This window comes from Cibotium barometz, chromosome 55 (genome assembly GCF_041138505.1).
Source record: "Cibotium barometz isolate CiBa-2024 chromosome 55, ASM4113850v1, whole genome shotgun sequence".
Classification (NCBI taxonomy): domain Eukaryota; kingdom Viridiplantae; phylum Streptophyta; class Polypodiopsida; order Cyatheales; family Cibotiaceae; genus Cibotium; species Cibotium barometz.
Window position 1 is genome coordinate 40901739 of NC_141100.1, and position 27386 is coordinate 40929124.

Below are 27386 nucleotides of genomic sequence, written 5' to 3' on the forward strand. Positions count from 1 at the left end.
GGTGAGCTCAGCAGAGAATATAAAGTCATGTCCTGCATGGAGCTTCAGAGTGCTATTTATGCTTTGCCTAAAGGCAAGTAATGATAGAAGGATGACCTGACACCTTGATGTTTTTTTCCCTGGAAAAGAGACTTCTATTAAGTATGAAAAAATATACAAAAGGGAGATTTCAAATCAAACAAGGGGAAAATCTCAACCAATCAGGTGCCTTGTGCTGCAAACAAGGTCCCATATGAGTGGCAGTGAAAAGATGTCATTACCCCACTCTCTCATAAGCTGGCCATGCTTTCTCTTTGCACCCCTCAAAGATCCCTGGATTTTGGACCAAGTGGCAATGAGGGTGTGGATGATTCACTCCAAATCCTACAAATGCACCGTGTATCATAAACCCCTTGATATTTTTGATACTGGTCTACATCTTCCATCATGCTCAGCATAAACAGATAGACAGTCAGATGACAACACAACCTACGCAACCTTCTTCAAGGCTTCAAGCAACTACACTCTCTTATTAAGGAACGAAAACAAACCAAACCAACCTATGAGCCTATAAAGTTTTTTTTTTGGGGGGGGGGGGGGGGGGGGGGGGGGGGGTATCGTACAACTTAAATTTCAGCAAAGTAAGTAAATCATTTAGCATAACTCGTAATCAGAAAACTGGAAAGACTTAACTCATATTTACAAGTCAAGATGTTCTCTGCAATGTAAACTTACCTTATCTTCTGGAGTAAAGCGTGCATAAATGCGAGTAAAGAAAAGAAGCTTTGCCATCATTTCAGTTCTTCTGAGAACATTAAATGCCTTTCCAGTCACAGCAAGCTCAACAATTCCAGCTTCAAGACCTTTTTGGTGCTGTTGAAAAAGCTCCTCAGTTTTCAGAGGCTTGGAGACATTTTCTGGCTGTGCGCTCATTGGTACCCAGAGTATGCTGTTCAGCACCCGTAACAGAATTAGACAGCAAGATTAAAGCAAACACTGTTTAAATCTGATTCTCAACTCCACATGGTATTATAAAGCATCGAACCTGCTTTGATCATCACAATCGCCCAAAAAGATTTGTGCATGTGGTGCCACCATCCCACATTCTCTGGAAATATAGTGCCCACATTGTGCGTTATCACCAGTAACCATCACAGGACGAACCTGGCATTAACATCATAAAGAGTAGATAAAGCTTAATTAATAACTCCCAGGCTCAAGTAATATTTCTCAGATCCAGACCTAGACCTAGGATGGGCAGTTAACTTCCTAGCATTTGTTCACATAAAAAGTACACTTATCGAGGGGGGGGGGGGGGTGTGTGTGTGTGTGTTTGTTGGCGTTTGGAGGGGGGGGGGGGGTTATGGAAGCTAAGAGGACTGTGCAAAAGCTAATTAAAAAAGCCGCAACTCTAACACCCCTGAAGCATGGCTGGAAAACAACGTTACATGTGCTGATTTTGAAGAAAACCAGCCTCGATAACTTGCCAGATTTAGGAATGTCACCAATTTGTCATGTCAATGAGAGTGCATATGATTTGTTAATAGACTTGCCACATGATGAAAACTAACAAATTGCAGATCCAGGATAAAAAGTGCAAAAGAATCCCACATCCAACTCAAACGAATGAGTTACCTCCCCTTCCTTCAAGGCCTTGATGGCCAGTCGACTGTCAACCTTCAGCTCATTCCTAAAGAGTATAATAGACACAAATTGCAACTGCGTCTCTAAATCATCTCGTGGTATTTCCAGTATATCTTCCAATGCAAGGCCAGACCCAAGGCTCCTATAGATAGTAGATACACAACCACAAGATATTATGTTCAAGAACAGGCAAGCAGAATTTGACAAGGAAAAGGGACAGAAATTGTGTCAATAAATTACCTGTATCCCAATGAAAGCACATAGCAGCCATCAAGAGCATGGGATTGTGCTATCTCAAGATAATTTTTTGGCAAGCTTTCTTGTGTGCAAATCTTTTGTATTTTCTCAAAAGATCCCTGTGAAACATTTTGGACACAACGTTGAGATGTGCAGAAGGTAGGGCATCAATTGGAAACAAATAACAGAACAGATTTTACCAATACCTTGCAGTAAACATGATAAGCACCTTGGCTGTCCTCGATAATTACACTCATTGTTGCCCTTGTGTGATCAAATTCATGGCGCTTAATAATCTTAAGTTTTTCAGATGAACCATCATACACAGCATCCGGTTCATTGAACCCTTCTATCAGATGCCACCCCACTGCTTGAAACATCTTTACCTGTTTGCAATTGTAACACCAATCCAAGAAGCCAACTTTTAACATGATTTGCAACAATGGGAAAAAATTTAGGTGCAACGATATCTTCACAGCTTCACCTCCACTTGATTTCCAACATATTGGCTACCAAACTTCGACACAGCATGACAAGTTGCTAGACCATGAATAGTCATTAAGTCAGCAGTATCCAAGGACGAAACGGGCCCAAGCAAAGGCTCTTCTTCAGTCATTCTTGCCAGACTTTGAATGCCGATGAAATCCAGACCTTCTCTTGTCAAAGTCCCTGTTTTATCAAAGCAAAAAACCCTGATCTTGCCTGCAATAGCAATACGCTTGGGATTGAGGCAGAAGATGCCGCGTTCCTGTTGGGAAAAAAATAAAAAGATGATCTCGAATTGGTACAAAGTGAATTCCTCTTCATGAAAAACTCTGCAAATTCTGGAAAGTACCTTGAGGCGCTTAACTGCTTGCAATTGGCCAACTTCAAGAGCTACTGGAAGCAAAGGTGACATAATCTGATTCACAATGGCCATGCAGTAATTCCATTTGGTGATCCAAATACTTTGTGCACCAGTCAAATTCTGCACCAATCGAATTGAATGAATGATTTGTCGGTCACCTTTGAGATGTTTTATGGCCAGCATCAAATGAAATCAAAATCAATTCTTAAAATCTTGATAGCAAAAAGATGGGCCAGACCAGGAAGATCACTGAAATGGTAAAGCAGATGATCGCATATGACAGAAGAAGAAAAACGACCACCGGCAACTCTTCATCATACCTAAATAGCATCTGCTCTGGGTACAAAATTGCTGCAAGCAACTTCCCTTTGGAAGTTGACATGCCTTCAAAAAGAACAAAACCAACGCATTAAACAAGGTGCACAATGATGTCCCTATAAGACCTCTGATAATTGCTCAGATAAAACTGACTTATTATACCTGTTGCTGTAACAACAGCCAAAACATCATGATTTTGCCGACTACCAGCCTGCAGCACTCTTGTTCCAGAAAAAAGTGTATGTCGAGCTCCATGCCCTTCCACTTGGTAGGTGCTTGAAGTGTTCGGTGCATAATATTTTTGTACTGGTGTAGCTTCACCAGTCAATGAGCTCTCATCGCAAATGCATGATCCTAAGTACAAAATCATACAACAGGTGAGTTCATAGAAAATAAAATGAGGCTGATGGTCAACAAAATGGCAATCAATGGTTAGCTGATCAATGAAGAGGACCTCTAGGATACACGTGAAAGCAGTAAATAACCAATCCTACATACCTCTGATGATAACAAGATCACAAGGCAATAACCAATCGCTGGTAACTTTCATGACATCTCCAGGAACGATCTTTCTAGAGTCTATTTTACACCAAGTTTGACCACGATAAACCTCCACTTGTGTAACATACTCAGTCAGCTGACATCAAGAGAGTGTTTATCAATTTGTTGCCAAAATGGGAGCACAGCAAAGTGCAGTATGTAAACACACAACGTAAGCGAATTGACACCTTTGCAATAGTCAGCTGACTGTGATGCCTAGTATAAATAGTTACAGCTGCACTAAGGCACACTATCACCGACATCAGTGCAGCAACAAAGAGATAACTGTTCCAAAACCATAATAAGTACATTATAAGCTGGTAAACATGGAACAGAGAGAACAGTTCCACACAGACAGTGTAGATCAATGATTCTGGCTTAAAAGGTATTTCATTTTGGCCAATGATTTCACGACGTTTTTCCACTTCTTGCAAAGTCAAGCCTCCTTCACACTGCAGAAATGCCATCATGAAATCAAGAACAGGTCTGCAAAAAAAAGTTAAAAATGCAAATTTTCATTTTCAGATGTCCTTTTTTAAAAAATTCCATACCTGGTAAAAGTCTGAAAACATGTTTCCCACATTTATGCTAGCCCTATAGATTGAATTTCCCTTAATTAGATAGCGTTGTCCTCGAAACAAGAAGAAACGCTGACCACTGACAGTTTTCTCGATGTGAATTATCTCGTAGTGACCCCGACTTTCAGGGGGGATAAGTTTATTCTGCACAAAAGAAGACCTCTAAAGCTCAAGTTGCAAGGGCTCTCAAGAGTTAACTTTGATAGCTGCATGTGTACCTCTATTGGAGCCAGGGGGATGACTATCTTACCTTGATTGTGCGAGCCATTTTAATAGGATAGGAAACATTGACGGAAAGAACCTTTGTTTGGTCCAGAGCCCATACATAAACAACATGCGCTTGAGACAACTCGCATGGAATACGAAACCAATTGTGAAACCTATCACGGTTGAGAACCCAGGCTGTAAACCAGATGGCTGCAAGCCACCATATGACAAAGAATATCTATGCATTGCAGCCCATGAAAAAAACTGTTAGAGTAAAGGCAAACAATCTTGGTACTGTTACTTGAAAGTTGAAGAAGAAGAATTTTTTAAGAGCTTTTGCAGTGAGCTTCCAAGGCAAAATGGTGAGCTTCTCTAGTTTTCCTTTTTTTTCCCACGAGAAATGTGTTTGGAAGCTCAACAATTTAATACTTATATTCACTATATATGTATGTTAATAGTGTGCTAAACTCATTAAAAACTCAAAATAGAAATGATATTTTAACTCACACGCGAGGACATTAGGAACTAGAAACCTTTTTTTAATTTCTTACAAAGCAAATATTTTTTCCCAAAAAGTGCAGAAATTTTTTCATAATGGACAGACTCGTTGGGCCTGTTCCAATCGATTTGAGTATAAACATGACCATGTTCCGATGAGTTTTGGGCAAGTTATGGACATTTTAAGTTTTGGGACTGGGGCCAAACAAGCCAGTGAGAATGTTATTATGCCCATGTTGTCTGGACAAAATGAGGCTAATGTTAGAGGCCGGCCGGATGATTCTTATAGCAGTGTGAACTAGTCATTGACGCTATAAAGTTGTGATTGTGGCTCTTTTGTAGTGAGTTCCAATGTGAGAGATCAAACTTGGGATTGGGGCATCCCAAGGGTCCCAACTAGTGGTTAGCCGTGTCAGTGACAGCCGTGATGAGGGTTGGGGATGTTGTTGGGATATTTCACCAAATATCCCAAGCCATAAAGTGTTAGATGGGCCAACATGTCTAAGGTTAGAAAGCTTTGTAAAAACAGCCCAAGATTCATCTCTTCTAGTAGGCGCCCACATCAAGTGGAATTGGAAAGATTCCCAAGCCTAAAATGTAGCCTACAAAGTTGAATAGTACCCATAGATTCATGGATGAATAGGTAGAAGCTTGATGACCCTCATCAATGATGTAACTTGTCATGAAAGTCGTATGTGTTATGTTCATACTCTTGCCCACATTATCTTGTGATTAAGTGATGATTATCTTTAATCCATATACTTATGTCCACTCTTATCCCATAAAGGTTATTTGATTTATCCACCTTAACCCAATGCATTAGACTCAACCCTTGTTTCATACTCTATAATTGGTATCAGAGCCATGGGTCCTTATACTAGAAGCTCTAATTAACCATCTCCTATTAGTCTTATTCACCATCATTAGTGCTAATGTATTTAGCCTTCTGCAGCACACCTCCTTCATGACCGGCTTGATTCCCCCTCCACAAGCCACCATTGCCCAAACCTTGACTTGGACCAACTAGAGTACATCTAGGCCGAATGTATTCCCCCTCCGAAGTACAAGGGTCCCAGGGCTGGCTGGCTGCTATTTCTCTCTCTACAGGGCAGGTCGACTTCATCTACAGGGGCTGCAGGCTGATTTGCAGGAGGTTTCTCACACGACGAAACTTGAGAAAAAATCTGGTGTCGGCTGGATGAGTGTGTACTCTCCGGGCACCCGCATCTTGTACATATAAATACTTCTGTGGTAATAAAGATACCTCGGGGGGGGGGGGGGGGGGGGGGGGGGGGGGGGGGGGCGCTCTGGCCCAACTTCAACCCCTAGTGCTGTGTCATGTGCAAGTTGGTTTATGTTTGAGGATGTATATGCTCATGTAATGTTTCACAATGATGGCAATCATGTATATGCTAGGAATGGTTGATGTATGTATGCTGTTTTGGTAGTGAATTGGTTCCGTATACACGTGCCCGTGTGTGACAGTGGTATCAGAGCATTGGTTTCTTTCTTTGCTTGAGAAAGACGATTTTTGGGCATACGGAAAGCTTTTTACTGAGCATACAGATTGTGAAACATGAGCATGCAAGTAGGGTTTGGTGAGCATTCAGATGCACAGCGGTCTGCTAAATCCGCATATTCTGATCGAGCCGATGTACTTTCAGAGCGAGAGGCTCTCAAGCGTCAAGTTAGACGCTATCGTGAGGAGACACCTGAAGTGCGGTCTCTCAAGAATGACCCTGATGTGCAAAGGGTTTTGAATGAAAAGAAAAAAGGGTTCAAGTGACGATGCAGCCTTTGAGGCCATAACAGCAGAGATGGGATATGAAGATCCTAGAGAGCTGGCCATATCTTATTTGAAAGGCAAAAAGGATGTATTGGGTGATGCAGGTACAAAAGAACTTACTGCGTGGAAGCACATGCAGATTCCAATACATCAGGAGATGTAGATCCTTGTCACCGTTATGCATCTTCACGCCGAGAGCGTTCTTCAAGTGAAGATTCTCACCACTCCAAGAGCGTGTCTCGAGTACGTGGGAAGAGACCCAGGCATGAGTCTCCTAAGCCTAGACATGGGCTAGAGACAGGTCTCGTTCTAAAAAGAAAAGCCGAGAGTTCAAGTCAGGAGACAAAGATGTGAAGTTTGAGAACTTCTATGGCAAGATGGATACTACGAAGGCGCTTGCTTTTGTGAAACAGTTTGAAATTGCTTTTTGCAATGAAGATTTCTCTGAGAAGCCTAAACTCAGGCATGTGGGTATGCATCTCAAAGAGATAGCCAGTATGGTTAGGCAAGGAGTTGCTCGGCAGTGTTGTCTTCAGGATTTGCCACTTTCACACTTTGTCCCTCCGGCACAGAGGTTAGACAGCTCTTGGGAGATTATTGCTAGCATCTCAGCCTGGAATATCTGGAAGGCTAGATGCACCGAGGCCATTGAGGCTACTCCCATTCTTGTTTCTCAGTGTCTTTGCAGGATTTGGAGTGATATTATTCACACCATCATGGCTACCTCCGCCAGAATCCAGGGATCTTCGAGGGCTGCGAAGAGGAAGCGCGGCCAGTTTATGAGAGAGTCCCTGGGACATTGGTATCTTTTTCACGTCCTCTCATTCGCGACCCTATTGGCAGCACACGGCTCTTGATTGGTTGAGATCTCCACCTTACTTGGTGTGAAATCTCCATTTTGTAAATTTTTTCATACTTAATAGAAGTCTCCTTTCTTTTTTTTCTTTTTTTCTTTTTTTTTTTAAAAAAAGCGAGAGAGCCAGTGATTGGTGGATGGCCAAGCTTTTGGATGCAAGTGCTGCCCGCACATGGGATGACTTTAAAATTCAATTTATGCTCAATTCTTGCCTCCAAAATTTGCCAAGAATGTACGCAAAGAGTGGGATTGGTTGAAGCAGGATGAAGGGGAGACAGTGCAGACATATATAGCTAAGTACTGGAAGGTACTGCTGAAAGTTACTCCCTTTATGTCTCTTTGTAATGGGGAGAAGAAACGGAAGTTTGAATCAGGTTTGCACCCCATCATTCAAGAGAGCTTACAGGTGTACCCAAATCAGACTCTTCAGCAATTGATAAACTCGGCACTCATAGCTGAAAATTTGCATATGAAGTGGGTTAAAAACAAGTCAAATTCAGGTTCATTTAAGGGCAAGACATGGGCTGGTTATGACCAGAAAAAGGGTGGACAGCCCTCTAAAAGTGAGCAGAAAGATGCCTCAGATGCAAAGGGAAACTTGTCTAAGAAGCCAGGGGGTAAACACAATGATTTTGGGCTGTCAAAACAGCAAAGGCTTGATTATGTACGTGATGGGAAATGTTTTGATTGCAGTAGTAAGGATCACATATATCCTAAATGCCCGTAGAACCCCAAGAATGCAGATTCTAATGCAGAAAAGCCTCATGTGAATGTTGTGCCCGATGTGCAGGGTAACAAGAGGCAACCCTCAGATCATAGAACAATATGTAAAGCATGGGGACAGTTGAGGGATCAGCCCGCACTCTTTTTGTTTGATGATGCATCCACATATAATTTCATTTCGGTTCAGATGGCTGCTACCATAGGCTTGGATGTATCAGATTTTGGGTATAATAATGTGTGCAGATGCCGCCTTTGAGGATAAAGGAGTTGATGTAACGCCGATTATTGGCAAACTCCGAATTCATATACAGGGATTTCTTGATCAGGAGAGTTTCTTGGTTGCTCCTCTCACAGGATGTGATGTTTTGTTGGGGATGCCTTGGCATGCTCGTATGGAGCCCAAGAAGGACTATAAGTCCAAGAAAATCAGCTTTGTTCATAGAGGTAGAGAGCTTGTTATAGAAGCTGGTACTCCTGGTAGTACCATACCTATTGTAAGTCATGTTCAAGTTTCCAAAATAATAAAGAAGTCAGCTTGTTCTTACTTGGTTTTTGTACGAGAACAATTTGAACATGAGAATGTAAATGTAGATCATCTAATCCAAGAGCGCATAGACTTTTTGCGCGGTTACGGTGATTGTTTCACGGATGCATTACCAGGAGAGTTGCCACCTAAGCGTCCCAAGGATCATCATATTGACGTGATACCTGGGAGTACGCCCCCGAATAGACTTCCTTACAGGATGAGTGCAAGTCAGCAAGAAGAGATTATGGCACAGGTTAATGACTTGCTTGAGAAAGGGTTGATATGCCCTAGTTCATCTCCTTATTGCTCACCTTTGTTGCTAGTGCAAAAGAAAGACGAGACGTACAGGATGTGTGGGGATTATCGTGCCCTTAACAAGGTGAGGTGGTCCCGTTTGGACTTACCAATGCTCCTGTCACATTTAATCGTATGATGGATCGTATCTTCAACGCACAAAGAAAGTTCACAGGTACTTTCTTTGATGACTTCATTGTGTTCTCTAAAGATGAAGAGTAGCATAAGGAGCATTTGGCCATAGTGTTTGAAGAGCTTCATCACCATAAGCTCTACATTAATGGCAAGAAGAGTGAATTTTTCTTGACCGAAATTCATTACCTTGGTCATATTGTATCCAAGGATGGAGTACGTATGGATCCCACCAAGTTGCAGGCTATAAAAGATTGGCCAGAATTGAAGAATGTACATGAGATCACCAACCCTAGCCCTTGGTGAACCCTATATAAAGGGCAAAAGGCCTCACTTTTTGTAAGACAACACTTGAAGGAACGGGCAGAAATGGTCGAAAAATATGAACCATACGAAACCGTACGATATTGTACCGTACAAAATGCAGTCGTATGGCGTACGAAAACAACCATGGGTGAGATTAGCAGTTTACCAAAGGAGGCAGCACAAAGCAGATTAGCTGGATTCCGTAGGCATGAGAGGAGCATTCACCGCGGCCTTGCTTCTCTGCAGCAACTTCAGGAGAGCTCCCCAGATAGCCCGTGGAAATAGGGTCAGTTGGTTGCCGCCCGTACAGAGCTCAGATCCATAGAGGAACGGAGGGTGGAGTATAGATATCATGCTAGAGCTTCCTTGTGGACCCACGCAAGAGATAGGGTCAATAGGGATTTCTTTGAAATTGTATCCCTTACAAGCGGAGAGATGGTATCCGAAAGTTGCAAGGCCAAGATGGATCTATCATTTCTGACCTCCCCCTCCCCCCATGTGAGAGCCATAGCCACTGATTTTTCCATTTCCAGCTCCCTTCTCACGGGTGTCCCCATATCCTCACAGGTGGCGGATGCACGAGAGCAAGTCTGGCGGCATACAAGAGAGGTGATTTCCCCTCCTCTCTGGTCTTTCCTATTGACTCCCTTCACAGCTGAGGAGCTGGTGGAGGCCTTGACGGCACTCCCTAGGAGCAAATGTCCGGGAGCGAACGGGCTTCCAGTCTCCTTTTTTCTTCGTCTCACTAGGATCTCATGGAAGGTGGCCTTAGAGCAACCTTCAACGAGATTATGACTATAGGTGCCATGCCAGAGAGGCTTTCAAAGGGTCTACTTCACTTGATTCCTAAGGAGGGTGGTGACAGATTGGAGATTCGGCAATGGAGACCCATCACCCTCCTCGGTACCGCCTATAAAATTTTGGCCAAGGCCATCAGTCGGTTCTTCTTGCCACCATGTGGTGTATTACTTCATGTCGGGGTTTCTCACGGGCCCGCATTGGTCAGGGTTAACGGTTGATCCGTAACTTTCTATGGGCTGGCAACAACGAGAGACCTTCTGTATACATCCATTTTCACATCCTCATTCATACATCCACATCCACATACATATATCTACATCCGTATCTACATCCATACATCCACATCCACATCCACATTCACATTCATACATACACATCTACATGCATACATCCATTTTCACATCCTCATTCATACATCCACATCCACATACATACATCTACATCCGTATCTACATCCATACATCCACATCCACATCCACATTCATACATACACATCCACATTCATACATCCACATCCTAACTCATCCCATACTCATTCTTATCACATCTCATATAACTCTTAACTCATCCTATCACATCTCATACGCATCTTATCACATCCTAATATCTATTTATAGAATACAAGAGAATTCTTATATTTGATATAAGATTTCTTTACGCATCTATTTATGCATAAATTCCATTTTAAGGATAATAACACTTTCGAAATAAAACCCGAGCAAGGTGGCCTGGAGAGTGATCATACAACCGCGCCACAAAGGGGGCCTGGGCATCATCGACCCCGCCATTCAGAGCCGTGCTCTTCTAGGTAAGTTGATTGTTAGAGTACTTCCAGGTGTGGCAAGCCATGGAAGGATTTCCTCCTCACCAAGATATCCAACCGTACACCGAGCCTTGGGGGCCCTTGGCCACAGAGCACTAGATTGGTCTTCACGGAGATGAGGGTCCATGGCATCAGCCCGACTTTTGAGGACAGATTTGCAGCCAGTTTACTACGAGCGTGGGACCATCTCAGGCCGGCCCTCTAGCACTATGTTCCGGTAGCCTCCAAGGAGCATCTCCGATAGCCCTTTTGGAACCCCTGATCCGCTTACCTAGTGGTCACATGCTAGGGGCTCCGCCTCATGTATCTTCGGGAGAGCTTTGAGCACCGGCCCTACTAGGTCCCTTGGAGATTGACTTGCATTCAGCAACTTCCCCCAGTGGCTCAAGAGAGAGGCTTGACTGGGATCCACAGAAGAGATAGACTCAGCCTCGACATCGACTCTTGCCATTCCTCCGGAGTGGCTGACCCCGATCCTTGACCCTATTCCCCTGGAGTGGTTGGAAGTGTTTACTAGGCATGATATTCTCCTCGTAGTTCATGGTGCGGACGAGACCTCCGCCTTGCTCACTTTTTCGATTGGACCTCATGGCAGATTAGTAAGATTAGAGCCCCCCCTTGGAGGACTTCAAGGGATGCACGTTACAAAGGGTGAGGGTGATCGGATTCCATGCACGAGTGGCACATTGATCCACCATCGACCAAGGTGGCCACAGCGGATGTCTGAGGTTGAGGGCACTCCGGCAACAACAGGACACTGGCAGTATCAAGGCCTCTCACTGCGCTCTCTCAGATTTTTGGAAGAGGCTCTTGGACAACTTTCCACCTCAGAAGATAACTCTATTTTTGTGGTTGTTGGCACATAAGAGTTTGGTGGTTGGCACAAGGTTGGCCATTGGAGGCAGAACAGTAGCATGTACGAGATGTGGCTATCCTCGGGAATCTCAACGACAATGTCTTCGGGATTGCCCGAAGACATTGTCGTTGGTTGGCACAAAAGAGTTTGGTGGTTGGCACAAGGTTGGCCATTGGAGGCAGAACAGTAGCATGTACGAGATGTGGCTATCCTCGGGAATCTCAACGACAATGTCTTCGGGATTGCCCAAAGGCTCAGCAAGTTCGGCAAAGGATTCTCCACATCTTCACTATGGACAGGACCTCTTCCCGTACTATCACTTGGGACACAATTACTGCGCCACTGAGGCCGAGGAGGAAGGTGGGGGGCAAGCCCTTCAGGTCTCTCACCTTTGTATCTCGATAGTGTCAGTCCCAGCCCCATCTATTGGTCACTTGACTCCTGGTTCGTGCCAAAGATGGGGGATTTGTAGCAACATTGCCGCATGGCACATCTGGAGAGCTGAATGCAACGAAGGCACCCATACTTTGCCTGCAGAGTCCATCAAGAGCATCTAGCTTGACATCATTCATACCCTCTGCGGCCAGTGGCGGAAGCTTTAGGGTGGTTCTCATTGTATGCGGAAGCGTCAAGAAGCCTTCCTGAGGCTCTGGCAACCTGGTCCTTTTCTTAGAGATAGTGGTGGTGAGCCCACTTGGCACTACAGACCACCTGTGTGGTTATTCCCTCCCCCATCCCTTGTATGAGAAAGCCTTCTTCTCACAGAGCGGCCAACCGGAGGAGAAGTGCATCCTTCCTCCCCTTTTTGTTCTTTGACCCTCATTCCGTACATGGAGGCGAGTTTGTATCTAGCCTTTTGAGGCTGTTTTTTGTTAACTAATAGAAGGATCTTGTTTCTGGGAAAAAAAAAATCTACATGGAGATTAATCACCACCACGGTGACACGGCAGAGCAGCGCACGTCCCTATTTTTGAACAACGACAAGTACAAGCAAAGTTAAAGAAGGTTGCACAGGTGGGCAGAGCGTCACATGGTGAGGAAGGCTGCTGTGAGCATGCAATAAGCAGGCAAAACTTGGCAACTCTGATACCAATTGAAGGAACAGCCAGAGCTAGGACCAGCAACAACTATGGTGGGTGAAATTACACGACTGCAACCATGATGTAGAGAGAGAAAGAAAGAAAGAATGATGGAGAGAGAGAGAGAGAGAGAGAGAGAGAGAGAGAGAGAGAAATGAAATGAAATGAAATGTTATATTAACTCTTCAAAAGGCCATAATGACCTATGAGACCAAAAAGTTACATCATGGTGGATCTAATACAATGTCTGGATAAAAAACCAGAAAATGAAAAATAAAGATGATACTACTGGCACCTAGAAAATGAAACTGGAACTGGAAGGTAAACAGAAACCCTTATAGGGTGTGAATATAGTGAGGGGGGGTATGCTATGGAGGTGAGTGGAGTACAGTGAGGGGATACAAGAGAGAGAGAGAGAGAGAGAGAGAAATGAAATGAAATGAAATGTTATATTAACGTCTTCAAAAGGCCATAATGACCTATGAGACCAAAAGTTTCATCATGGTGGATCTGATACAATGTCTGGATAAAAAAACCCAAAAAATGAAAAATAAAGATGATACTACTGGCACCTAGAAAATGAAACTGGAAATGGAAGGTAAACAGAAACCCTTATAGGGTGTGAATATAGTGAGGGGGAGGTATGCTATGGAGGTGAGTGGAATATAGTGAGGGGATACAATATCATGTGGGACGGAGGGGTACACTATGGAGGTGCCTCCATCTCATAATATGTGCCGCATCGGACACTGGCGGATCTCCTCAATACAAGAGAGAGAGAGAGAGAGAGAGAGAGAGAGAGAGAGAGAGAGAGAAATGAAATGAAATGATATATTAACGTCTCTAAGAGGCCATAATGGCCTATGAGACCAAAATTGAGAGTACATCTGAAGTTGGTGTCTCATCAAAGAGAACAACTAAATGAGACTAAAAGTACAATAAATTGATTGTCTTACAATTATAAGAACAGAATTATAAGACTCCGAGATGATACCGAGTAGAAAATACTGGAAAATGTATATCAGGTAGATCCATGTATGCTGATCAGTTGAAGTGTTGCCCTCTCCTTAGATCAAATATCTAGCGATGGTGAGGATGCCGTGGTCGGGATCTTGGTGGGCGTGGCCGACGAGCACAACATAAGATGGCTGCTCTATCAGTGGTGACTCCTTGGGAGCGTGGTCGGTGCCCTATGGCCCTATCAAGAGGTGTGTGGGTTGGGTTGCTGGTGCTGGTGCCGAAGAAATCTGTCAGGGTCCTCTGTCTAGGTACATCATGGCTCGGTCTCCTGTCTGCCAAGAGGGTCTCTCTGTGTCTCTTGAGCTCAATCAAGAAGGAACAATCCCAGGCATCTCTAATCCTCAAACTCCATGACCCTGCGTAACGGCCCAAAACCCTCTCGGAAGAGGCAGTGATATCTCCCTCAGATCTCATATAACAGACTGTACATCGGCAAATGTAGTGCTCCTCTGTCTCTGCCTCCTGGTAGCATAGCTGACAAATGCGGTCCGCGGTCATCCAAGATCTAATGCACATATCGCCCTATCTCAATCCGTAGCTTGTGTGATGAGGTCCGGATCTGTCCAATGGCACAACGTATCCCATGTGATAGGTGTACATCCATGTACGCCGACGGGTAATAAAATCATCTGGTGAGAGGTGTAGAAAATGGCTCTTGTAATGAGTCATTTTCGTGCCTAAGGGCTCAAGGGGACTAGTCCATGTCCTCTCTGTGTCCACTCTAATGATATCCATCCTGATCACGTGGTTTTGCTCTGAGCGGGTGAGATCCAAAAAAGGACAATCTAGACTGTATCGGAAGGGTGGTAGTGCCTCTATCCGCAAACCATGTAGGTCAAACCATGATCTCATCTGAGCGTCTCAGCAATGAGTATCTCCATCCTCTGCCAACTCTATGGATGAGGTCAATGCCAATCGGGAGTACCTCTGTTGAGGGAGCTCCCATAGCCGCTGTAAAAAGGTAACTGCCTGGAATAGGGCCTCGGTCACTACTAGTGCGGCACCCAGCTCAGCCCAAACAATCTCATGTGGTACTAATGATTTGCTCCGAATCATGCGTGCAATCATCATAATCCGTGGTCTCTCCATTTGCCTCCATCCCTCATCCGTCCCTCTCTGAGATCTATGATGTATGTTGGGCCCCCAAATTGGAGCTCCGTACAAGAGGGTCGGTGTGACAAGCGTATCAAATAGCCACAATTTGGTGCGTGGCTCCTAAAACTGTATGTGTGCACACTGCCTCTCCAGTGCCCCCAAGGCTGCATGCCCTCGAGCTAATCTAGCTGATGCTGCCTCCTTCAGGGAGAAACGCGGTCCTATGAAAGTAACTCCCAACAAGTAGACATATGACCTGACGTACTCAACCGGCTCCCCTCGGAAAGTGAACTGAGGCTCTGATCTCGTCACCCATGCCTATGTGGTGTTAAACACCATAACCTTGGTTTTCCCAAGGTTCACTATCAGATCTCTATCCGCACAAAAAGCCTGTAATGCATCCAGGTGTCTCTGTAATCCCTCCGGAGAGTCTGAGATTAGAACAATATCATCAGCATATAACAAGATGGGTATCAACACCCCTGCCAGGCATGCCCCTGGGCCTCCCAATCTGTCTACATAATCGGAGACCACATCAATGTACAGTCCAAAGAGGGTGGGCGATGCAGGCATCCCTGCTTCACCCCTATCGTGCTGGTCACCATATCAGACTCTACCTGTCACAGACTCATACAAAGCATATATCCCCCACTGCATATCCTCGAGTACCTCAATGTCATGCAATCTGTGCATAAGCCTAGCACGTGGTACAGTATCGAAGGCTTTGCAGAAGTCCACAAAGCTATTATATCCTTCTCTTCTGTGCCCTGCCCTCTTCAATAAGTGCCCGAAGTGTCAGTATGTGATCCAAGGTAGTAAATCCTCTCCTGACGCCGACTTGTCCATGTGCTCGATGACCATGCCTCTCTACCCAGCGGCTCAGTTCCGACTCTAATATAGAGCCATATAGTTTGGCCAAGTAATGACCCAGCGGCTCAGTTCCGACTCCAATATAGAGCCATATAGTTTGGCCAAGTAATGACCAATCATGATCGTCCTGTAATTGCCTAGTACCATGGGGTCCCCACTCTTAAAGAGTGGTACAATGATATGCTCTGTCCAGCTTGTCGGGAAACCCTCACAAATGGCACGATTAAACACATGTATGATGAGCGGAGCCAAAGTGTCGCGCGCATATGAGAAGTGCTCTCCAACTAGCCCACCATGATGCTGTGCCTTTCCATTCTGTAACCTGTCTATTGCAACTAGCACCATCCGCATAGTAAAAAAGGTGCTGCTAGCCGGTCTAGTTCTGAGTGTGGAGGGGGGGTGGGGGGCTGTCCTGGTGCATCATATAGCTCTCTAGCATAAGTATGCCATGCCTCAAGTGTAGTAATCGGAGTACCAGGTTGTCTCTCCTGAAACATCTTCCATGCCCTCTTGCTGTCCTTCCCCAGGAAGAGTTGGTAGATTTCCTCCTCTAGCTTAGCCAGGTAGGCTCGTTTCTTCCTCCGCACAAGGCGTTGAAAGATCATCTTGGCTTGTCTATGTGTGTAAGTCCCAATGGCAATCTCACGCTATAGTTGTGCTCGTGTCTCACGACACTCATCATCATACCAACTGTTCTGTGGGGCAGTGCTGCCAAGGGGGGGTGTGGAAGGGATCATAGTGCAGGGAAACGCATATGAGGCGGATGCACGTAGTACACCTGCCAATCCTCTCGTGATCTCATCCAGAGGGCTATGCGGGTCTAAAGCAAACAAGCCATCTGATACTCCATCTCGGTAAACCCCAACTGTCTCACGTGTAAACTGATATCTCGGGTACCTACTAGTGTGAAACTCAGGTATGCATGATCGGCTGCTATGCCAATGGGCCGACTGGAAATCGTGAAACCCCGCACATCAGGTATCAATGAAGGAGATCCCATCAAGTAGTCCACTGTGCTCGCTCCCCCTTTAGAGTTCCAGTGTGTGAGAGCATCTGATCCTTGCCATCTCAATAGGCCATTGTATATGACCAACCCATGTGCACTCCCGAGTGTGAGAAAATGCCTGCCATAATCTGTAATCTCCCCTTCATCCTGTGCTGGTCTCTGCAACCCTACATCCTCTACCGTGATCTCCCGATACAAAGCCTCTTGAGTATCATACAGCTTTTTCTGCTCTGTGCCTGTACGTGCATTAAAGTCTCCCAATAGTAATATGTCTCCCATGCTGGCAAACCTCATGATATCATCATATAGTGGCATATAGGGCGACTCTCCTGATGGTGCAAACCTGGAGTGGGCTGGGGGAAGTAGCATACCGCTACATATAGCTCGCGGAGCCCCTCTGATATTCGGACCCACATGTACCTCGCATCTGCATCTCTATGTACCACATGTATTTGTCACGAAGCTCCTCCCTGAAAAGTATTGCCACTCCTCCAGATCCTCTGGTACCTCCCACTGTGCATGACTGAGGGTGGAATACTGATTCCCATCTATAACCCTGCATGTCAAGAAGCCTCTTGTTTGTGCACTAATGGGTCTCCGTATACATAGCAATATCACTGTGTCTGAAAGTATCCTCAGAGTTTCCTGCATCTGTTGTAAGGGCTCCATTGCAATTCCACACCGTGAATCGCAAGGTCTCATAGGCCGTGCACCGTCAAGCGGGCCTCCTCTCCATAATGATGACTCGGCCATCTCTGTATATACCACCCATTTCCCCTCTTTCCTTGCCTCAAGCACACACGGCATGTGTTCCTTCCGGTGTGCTATCTGTGCCGGTATAAGGTCTCATAGGCCGTGCACCGTCAAGCGGGCCTCCTCTCCATAATGATGACTCGGCCATCTCTGTATATACCACCCATTCCCCCTCTTTCCTTGCCTCAAGCACACGCGGCTTGTGTTCCTTCCGGTGTGCTATCTGTGCCGGTGTAAGGTCCTCATCCAAATAAATCTTTAAGGGCCATCCTTTTGGAGAGAAAGGCCTTCTTCTCCAAGTCACCAAACCTGATGATCAATATCTTCACCCTGGTTTCATCTCTGCCTACTCACCATGCTCCAATAATGGGTACATCAGTGGCTCCAATTTTTGTTGCAAGAGCTTTTGCATCCTCTTGGGGATTTCCCTTATCTTCCCACCCAACTATGCGTACATGTAAGGCACGTGCCCGTCTCTTGGCTTCCTCTTCCAATGTAGCATTCATCACCTCTACTTTATTGACCGGTGTATCCTTCTGCTTTTTTACTACTTCAATCCATGGGTTGACTTCTTCAATTTGTTTCTTTGTGGCACTGGCAATTTCAGCCCATGAATGCATTTCCTTCTCACCTGCAGCCACTTTTGCCTTACATGATTCCAAAGTGTTTTGCATTTCTGTGATGTATTTTTCGCGGTCAGCCATACACGTCTTCAAAGTGCCTTCATACAATGCAACTGTTGTGCCAATCTCCCAAAGCATGTCATCCTTTCATTTCTGCATCTCTTTTTTCATCTCCCGGAGCATGTCATCCTTCCATTTCTGCATCAAGGCTTGGGCTAATTCCATCTCAACCCGTACTTGGGCTTGCATTTCTCCCTTCAATTGGGCATATTTATCTTCCTTCAATGTTTCGTATATCACTTTCCTTTGGGCATGCATCTGCTCAGTCCATTCCTTTTCAAGCTCCTGTCGCATGGTGTTCATCTCTGTCGCATGGTGTTCATCTCTGTCCTTATGTGCAACTGTATCTCCTCATAAAGGGCCTCACCTCATCGGGCCATCTTCGCAAGCCTTGGTGAGCTAGGGGACATGATCCCTTCCCTCAGTCTTCTGCAGTAGGCAGTGTTTCGTATATCACTTTCCTTTGGGCATGCATCTGCTCGGTCCATTCCTTTTCAAGCTCCTGTCGCATGGTGTTCATCTCTGTCCTTATGTGCAACTGTATCTCCTCATAAAGGGCCTCACCTCATCGGGCCATCTTCGCAAGCCTTGGTGAGCTAGGGGACATGATCCCTTCCCTCGGTCTTCTGCAGTAGGCATTTGGTGCCTTCGTGGGGGTGTGAAAGGCTGCCTCACCATCCTCAGAGAGAGAAAGAGAGATATTAAGCGTCTACTAAAGACCCAAAGGGCCTATGAGACCAAAGTGATACAATAATGTCCATGGCATATCTCATCATGGAATGGAAAATAAAACAGAATCAAAACATAAACATAGCTATTTCACTGGGGTGATACAAAATTGTCCATGGAAACTCATCATGGAATACTAGGAACATAGAAACATGAGAGCACCATCAGCCCCCAGTAGATGGTATACCACTCTCCAAAATATCAATCATGGGGCTAATGAGTATGGCCGAGAGGTCTCCCTCAGCTATGTCTCGTGGGAAAGGTAGCTCGATGGCGGTGGAGCATCTCCTAAATCTGGAGCTAATGAGGAGATCGTGGCCGACGGCCGGGGGGCGGGGGCGTCGAGCACGATAGAGTGCGGAGGCCTGGTCCAAGGTAACCCCTCTCGGGCGAGGTGGTCCGGTGCAGCTCTAGGTGGGTCCACAAGATCCACTGTATCGGTGTCCTCCACCTCCTGGGTCCAGAAGAAACTGGTGATGGTTGGTTGGCGTGGGAGGGGGCGGGGTGGTTGGGGCTAAAGCTCTCTCAAGAAAGTTTCCCTGTGTCTGCAGAGCTAAAGCAGGAAGAAACTTGGGCAATGCTCGTCCAGGAAGTCCATGATCCTAGAGAGTGGACCAAATCTCTTCCTCCTCGCGGATCTCATAGTATACTGGGCAACCGCCAACGGCATATGTAATGATCCTCCGTCTCAACCTCTATGTGGCATAATCGGCAAATCCTCTCCTCACTGGGTCTCGGTATGAGCTTCCCGGCTTTGAAGACGCGCTCAGCTCTACCTGTCTCGACTCTGAGGTGGTGGGATGAAAACCGTATCTAGCCAATCGCAATCCGCATGGCATGGGACATGTGAACACTGAGGTAGCCCGGCTACTAGATGAATCCATCCTCAGTGAGCGTAAGGAAGTGATCCCTGCATCTTCGTTGGGAGGTCCAGAGGTGTGATCATGTGCAATGAGTGTAGAGGCTGAGAAGATCTAACCGGATAACCCAAATGGTATCCTCATGAGAGAGCCGGAGAAAAGGGGAGTCCAAACTGTACTGAAGGGGTGGTATGCAATCCATGAGGAGCCCGTATACTAAGAACCAAGTGGAAACTAATGCATACCATACTCCAAAGTGGCCCTCAAGTGCTAGTTGTCTCGAGGACGTGTATTTGTGGGGGTCCATGTGACTTATGCGATGGAGGTATGACTCTCTGGAAGAGTGCATCCACTACCAATGGGGCTGCAGCAAACTATGCCTAGATAATCTCGTGTGGTACTAATGGTTTGATGCGGATCATACGGGAGAACATCATGACGTGGGGCCTCTCAACTCGCTGCCAATCCTCATCGGATAAATTTGGTCCCTAGAAGGCTGCTCCATACATCAAGGCTGGTGTGACGAGGGTTTCAAAAAGCCAACCCTTCGTCCATGGCTCCTGGAAATACGCCTAGAAGCACTGTCGCTAAAGTAAGCTCAAGGCTGCATATCCCCGTCTCACTCTGGCATGTGTTGTGGGAAGCATGGTGAAGCGGAAGTGACACCAAGGTAGACATAGGATGAGACAATCTCCACAGGATCCCCTCTATATGTGAAGCTCAATCTGGATGTGAAGGGGCGAGAAGTATTGAAGACCATTACCTTGGTTTTACCAAGGTCAATAGAGAGGTCCCGTTGAGTGCAGAAGTCCTATAAGGCATCCAACTGTCTCTGAAGCCCCTCGGCTGAATCTAAGAGGAGGACGATGTCATCTACATAGAGTAGTATGGGGATCAATATGCCTGCTAGTGCGGGACCAGCCCCACCTAATCCATCAATGAAGCTCAAGATCTCATCAATGTAGAGGCCAAAAAGAGTGGTGATAGAGGCCAGCCCTGTTTCACCCCAATAGTGCTGCAAATCTCCTGCAATGTGCCTCCTGGGGCTCACTTGTCTAGTGACGGACTCATAGAGATGGTGTAGGAGGCGGGCTCGGGGTACAATATCAAAAGCTTTGCAGAAATCCACAAAGCAACAATAAATCCTCTGATGTCGTGCTCTACCCTCCTCGATGATGGCACGGAGGGTGAAGAGTAGAGTAGCTCCTCCAAAAGCTTGCCTGTCCTGAGACTCTGCATCCCTGTGTCTCTGCAAATGAACTAAGCTCTGCCTCTAGCACCGATCCATAGAGTTTGGCCAATGTGTGGCAAATCATGATCGTCTTGTAATCCTTAGGATCGAGTGGATCTCCGGTTTTGAGAATGGGGCTGATGGTGTTGGTGGACCAAGAGGGTGGAAATCCTTCACAAAGAGCTCTATTGAACATGTAGGCTAGTAGGGGCGCCAAGGTATCATTGGCATGCAAGATGTACTCGGTAGTGAGTCCCTCATGATCCTGGGCTTGCCCATTTTACAGTCTACAACTGGCCTTGAGGACCATGCCCTTTGTGAAGAAGTTGGAGGTGGTAGAGGTGGTGGTGTGGGGATCTGGTGGTGGGGGTAGGGGTGGCTGATGGGGGATATGATAGAGGGAGCGTGCATAGGAGTGCCATGTGTTCGGACAGGTGATAGGTGTGGGGGGGCGATGTTCTGAGAGTTTCCTTCTAGCCTCTTTGCAGTTTGGCCCTGAGAAAATTCAGTATGACTCATCCTCTTTCCGAGCATAAAACTCCCGTTTCTTGCGTTGGGTAAGCCGTTGAGAAATCCGTTGCGCTTGGCACTTTGTGATTTGCCCAATCTGCACCTCATGCTTAAGATGGGAGCGCGTGGCTCGGCATTCATCATCATACCAACAGTTCTAGGGCATGGAACCGCAAGGTGGCTTGGCGGTAGACCACCGTGTGGAGATGAAAGAAGTGGTGGCGGATGTGTGGAGTATGGTGGTGAGTTGTGACGTGAGGGTGGGTAGGGGGACAGCAGGTTCCACATCTTGGAGTTGGCAATAGATGTGGTTCAAGTAAACAAGGTCAAGCTCGTGATCAAAATGGACTTGGGTTTAATGTGAGAAGAGGAGGTGGTGGCAAAGGGACGGGTGGTGTGCAGGTAAGAGTGAAAGAGGTAGTTATGGTCAGCTTCAAAGGGGGGGACCTGGATGGAGAAGTCGGGGAGAAGTTGTGCCAAAGCCGGAGATCCCATAAGGTAGTCCACGGTGCTAGTACCTCCTTAGTGAGGGAAGGAGGTGAGGGCGTCGGAGGAGGGCCATCAGGACATCCCCTGTGCAGCTCCCAGCTCTAAGAAATATCTCCCATACACCATGACCTCCTCAAGGTCCTGTGATGATCTCTGCAGCCCGTGTCAGTGATGTCCAACTCTTGTATTTTGATAGGGTCATCCAAATTGAGTAGTGGGATCTGCTGACTTCCCGTCCTGGCGTTGAAGTCCCCGAGCAGGAGGACTTCCCCCAGCTGTGAAAGCTCCATAATATCCCCATATAATGGTAAGTACGGTGACTGGCCATGCTGTGCGGCGTAAGGGGAGTGACGTGGAGAAAAATAAGACACAACAATGTGGATGACTCTATCACTGCTAAGTTGTAGCCGCACCCAAAGATACCGTGCATCCTCGTCCTTTCGGACGATGCTGAGAATCTGTCGAAGATGGGATCGAAAAAGGACAAATACCCCTCCAAAGCCACGTACTCCTGATGTGCGGGTCTCGCCTCAAAAAGTTGACTCCCACTTATACCCGCCTATGTATGGTAAGCCCCTCTCAGGGCTTTGATGAGTCTCTATATAGAAAATGGCATCCTTGCCTGTGAGAATCTTGCTCAAACCTCCTGGATTCGACCACAGGATCCCATTGCAGTTCCATCCTGCTAACCTCAGGTGTTTGGTCTCATAGACACCGCGTCCCTATTTGGGATGGCATTCGGTGATAATGACCCTACCATCTCTGTAGATAGCCCACTTGCCTGCTCTACAGGCCTCATGAACTGTCACCATCGCCTCACCCTGGTGTGCCACCTGTGCTGGGGTGATATCATCTCCCATGTACACTTGTGTGCCCTTGAGGGCAGCCCATCTTGTCTAAGAAGGCTTGTCTGCTGGTGCCATCATGGAATCTAATGATGAGGGGCCGCTCTCATGTCGTATCCTTGCCTGCCCTCCATGAGAGAGAAATTGAGATGGAAGTACACGTGGGAGCCAAAACGCACAACTGAATGGTTGATTGGATTAGATTGATATGATTTGAAGTACACCAAGTACATGCTTTTATAGGTTGCAAACCTTATCTTTTGACTCACACAAATCACACTCACATATGGGGACATGACACATGGCACAAACTTATCTTATCCAAATAAGAGGGTGTTCACACACATATAAGCACACTTACACATACATGGGGTGTTCACACCTATACAAACGCATATAGACAGTTACACACATACTGACAGGCAGGTATACGTGGTGTACATACAGGACACAAGAGGCTCCGAAATACCCAACATCCACCACATCACAGATACAAAGAGTGCCGCTGAGGCTTGAGACACATTAGATAGAATATTTGGGGCAACGGGAAAACTTTCAAAGATTAGCTTAAAGTTTCAGTTTCTTGAACTAAAAATGAAGCCCAGTCTTCTGGTGAGCTGAGTATATAATATTTACCATGTAGATGTGTATAAGCATTGAAACTTAAAGAATTGTGAGCTTCCAAATATCACACTTGGTGAGAAAAAAAAAGGACAAGTAGAAATGCTCACCATTTTCTCTTGGAAGCTCTCCAGCAGATGCTCACCAAAAAATAACACCCAAAGTTGAAACAGATGAAGGAGAAAAGAGAGACCCTCACCACAGCATTGAAGTCATAGGCACCAAAGATTACATGATTTCCATAAAAGCAGAGGTTGTCAATGCCACCCACTTCACACTGATTGTAAGTGTCGAACAGAACTAGTATGAATAAAGCAATCCAGTGAAGAGAAACTAAGCAACACAAGATGTAACAGAACTCCCCAAAACCGGTGTGCAAGTAGCCAGTAATCTGCAGTTCTTTATCATCATCCATGTCAAGCCGGGTTTCTTTATTGGCTTGCCGTTCATTTCTTGATTTTTCACAATAAGGTTGGAGATGATCAAAGCTTGACTCATTCAAACTTGTCCCGTCCTTGAGTATTACAGGCTCAACAGGTCGTTTAAGCTGCTGAACTCGTCTAAAAAGCTGAAAGATGATACAAGTGGCCAAGGCATAGCCCCAGAATGCAAACACCAAAGCAGGACCCCAGCTTGTGAGACTCTGAATAAGAACATGGCATGACAAATCTTCGGAACAGAGAGTAGGGCCACTTGGATACTTCCCCATCTTATACTCCCCTTGTTAGCACTGCACAAATCACATGGAGGTAGAGAAACCTTATCTGCACAATCATGCGCCAAAGATAATTGAAAATTAGACTCAATGCAGAAAAAGACTATGCAAAGCTTCCCCATGCAAGTAGCTTATTCTACAAACAAGGTCATAACTGTAACATGCAGAGAAAAAAAAATTTGATCAATCTATCAGAAAACCAGAAAAGTGCAGCAAAACTAAGCTTACTAGTATGCTCAAGTTGATATGATTGATCAATCTTCTCTGTTACACCTCAAACCATTAAAAAACACGGGCAAGTGTACTTCTTTACATATGCCCACTCCATGGATGCTTTCCTAGGTCTATCATAGAACATAGGACAACCAATCAACTCAATGTCACGACTATACATGACTGGCGTTGCACCGTTGTGGATTGGTCATGTGTTGACCGCACCTAACTGGCAGGCCATGTTTTTTCTTTTTTCCCAGAAAAGAGACTTCTATTAAGTATGAAAAGTTTTACAAGAAGGGACATTTCAGACCAAGCAAGGGGGAAATCTCAACAAATCTAGTGCCTTGTGCTGCCTGAAGGTCCCATATGAGAGAGAATGAAAAAGATGCCATGATCCCATTCTCATGAATTGGCCACCTTTTTTCTCTGCAGCCCTCAAAGATCCCTGAATCCTGGCCCAAGTGTCCATGAGCGTGTGGATAATATCACACCAGATCCTGCAAATGCACTTTGTATCATAAACCAAATTGCGCTAAATGGCCTCAGTGCATCTAGCCTTCCAGATGTGCCAAGCTGTCATGCTAGCAATGATCTCCCATGCAATGTCCAATCTCTGTGCTGGAGGTACATAGCCTGACTCTAGCATGTCTTGAAGACGGCACCGTCGACCCACTCCTTGGGTAATCCGCATGACCGTATCTGTGTCGTTCCCTTCAAATCTGATTTGCAAGCCCGACTGTGTCAACCAAACAATAGCACCAAAACAAATGTAGGCATCCCTCCTCATCCGGTGTGCTATTGCAATACAAATCCTTTGTGCCTCCCTGCACTCCCATAAGCAATGGTAGACTATCTCTGAAACCCTTGCACATATCGGACAAGCTAGACTAGCACAAACGACTGATCTCCACTGGTGGGTGGCAAGGCCACCATGTAGAGAAAGCCAAATAAAAGAGGAAATATTTGTTTCCTGTACGAGTGCCACAACCTCCGCCAAAAAGCTCTCTGAATGTCAAGGGTGATTCTGTAAGCCTCCCAATGAGATCTAAAAGTAGGGACTCTAGATTTGTCCTAGAACCAGGTGTCTAGCGTTCCACACACCACACAATGTAAGTGAAGAAGGGTATGCATTTCATGGGGTTAAAAGCATCCCTCCACTCCCACTCACCACGGTCCCAGTGAAGGTACCCATCATATAACCAGAGGCTCCAAGAGTCCGTAACCATCCCTTGAGGGGGATCAATATGGATGTGCTTCCCTGCCCTGCCCACCATTCACACCTGCCAGACCGCCAGACCCTCAATGATATCCTGCCTAAGACTTCTCTACAAGAGAGCCATCTATTCTGAATGGGGTAAAAGACCAGTACATTGTCCTCACCCAAAGTGGGAAGCCACATGCTGAAGAGGAACCCGTGTCCCTGAAAATACCCCAAACCATAAGTGATGAGACCCTTTCACAACGTTCCCTATGATCCAATGGTTAGATATGGCAGCATTCATCCGCACAATCCTCTAACTAGTGCCTCTCAAAGTGTTGGTTGCAAATCATTCACTCATCCTCCATGAGACTCAAAGCCTCTTCCAATCCAACACTCACGGGAGAAGAGTCGCCCAGGCAGCCCACTAGATATGCATGGCTGCCCCAAGGGTCTACCATATTCATCCAAGATCAAGTCATTCCACACAATGGGCTGCCTGTGAGCCTCCTCAACTAACCACAGAGGAATATGAACGAAGAAGCACCTCATGCAATCCCAGGCTCATAGAGAAGAGATCTCACCGAGGGTGAAGAAGGTGGCCTCAGTCTCTGCATCCGAAAAGATAAAAACGTGGGCTGTAAATCCAATCACCTCCCCTAATCAAAATGCACCTCGTAATCTGTTGCAAAAGAAAGTCCTTCCTAGGCTCAGTGCCAAGAAATCCTCTGACAAATCCAACTTACAAAGTAAAGCCTTACGTTGCACCTCCTCTTGCTTAGGCATAATAATGGTATCCCAAGCCACTCTCATCCTGGTGTGTACAATGCCATCTAATCCTAAACAAAGATCCTCCGCCACTGGATCAAAGCCCACCTGGTACTGAAAGAAGAAAATCTTCCTACGACCAAGAGGGAAGGGGCTGCCAACCAAAACCTGAGAAGTAGCTTCTGAAGAATGAAAGTACACCTGGAAGAAGCCTCGACCAAGCAACCGAGTATCCTGGAAGTGCACGATCAATGTCATGCTGAAGAGAGGTGAGCTCGTCTTGTGAAAAATTGATGATTCTCCCGACCAGTGGGGGTGACGAAAGATTGGCTACGGCAGAAGAAGCCATAAAGCCAATCAAAAAAATGGGTGGCCGACTTGAATCCAGATAAAATTGCTGCTGATAAAGAGGCAGGTGCAGAAGAGGGGGGCAAAGGCAGGAGCAGAAGGGCGGGAGTAGCTAGGATAGCAAAGGCAGTGGGGGCAACAGAGGGGCAGGCGGGGACTGCAGATGGGCAGCAGAGGGACAAGCGAGGGCAGCAGAAGGGCTGGCGAGGGCTGAAGAAAGGCAGGCAAAGGCAGCAAAAGGGCAAGTGGGGGGCTGCAGAAGGGCTGGCGGGAGCAGTAGGAGGGTAGGCGGGGGCAGCAGGGGAGCAGGCAGGGGCTGTAGAAGGGCAGGCGGGGGGCCGCAGAGGGGCAGGCGGAGGCAACAGAGGGCAAGCGGGGGCAGCAAAGGGGCAGGCTGGG

The 27386-nt window shown here is 46.2% G+C and overlaps 1 protein-coding gene across 1 annotated transcript in view; it reads right to left on the reverse strand.

Moving 5' to 3' along the window:
- LOC147607739 (uncharacterized) overlaps positions 1-27386 on the reverse strand; it is a 109834-nt gene that overhangs the window by 75691 nt on the left and 6757 nt on the right. Inside the window, exons 2-15 of the mRNA XM_086790207.1 lie at positions 23942-24506; positions 4394-4588; positions 4117-4287; positions 3754-4017; positions 3524-3662; positions 3188-3379; positions 2946-3091; positions 2696-2827; positions 2345-2608; positions 2067-2246; positions 1864-1979; positions 1615-1765; positions 1025-1143; positions 715-928 (exon numbers count right to left, since the gene is read on the reverse strand). Of these exons, the coding sequence (XP_086646333.1) occupies positions 715-928; positions 1025-1143; positions 1615-1765; positions 1864-1979; positions 2067-2246; positions 2345-2608; positions 2696-2827; positions 2946-3091; positions 3188-3379; positions 3524-3662; positions 3754-4017; positions 4117-4287; positions 4394-4588; positions 23942-24451 (2793 nt within the window). The 5' untranslated portion in view covers positions 24452-24506. The remainder of the gene's footprint in view (positions 1-714; positions 929-1024; positions 1144-1614; positions 1766-1863; positions 1980-2066; positions 2247-2344; positions 2609-2695; positions 2828-2945; positions 3092-3187; positions 3380-3523; positions 3663-3753; positions 4018-4116; positions 4288-4393; positions 4589-23941; positions 24507-27386) is intronic.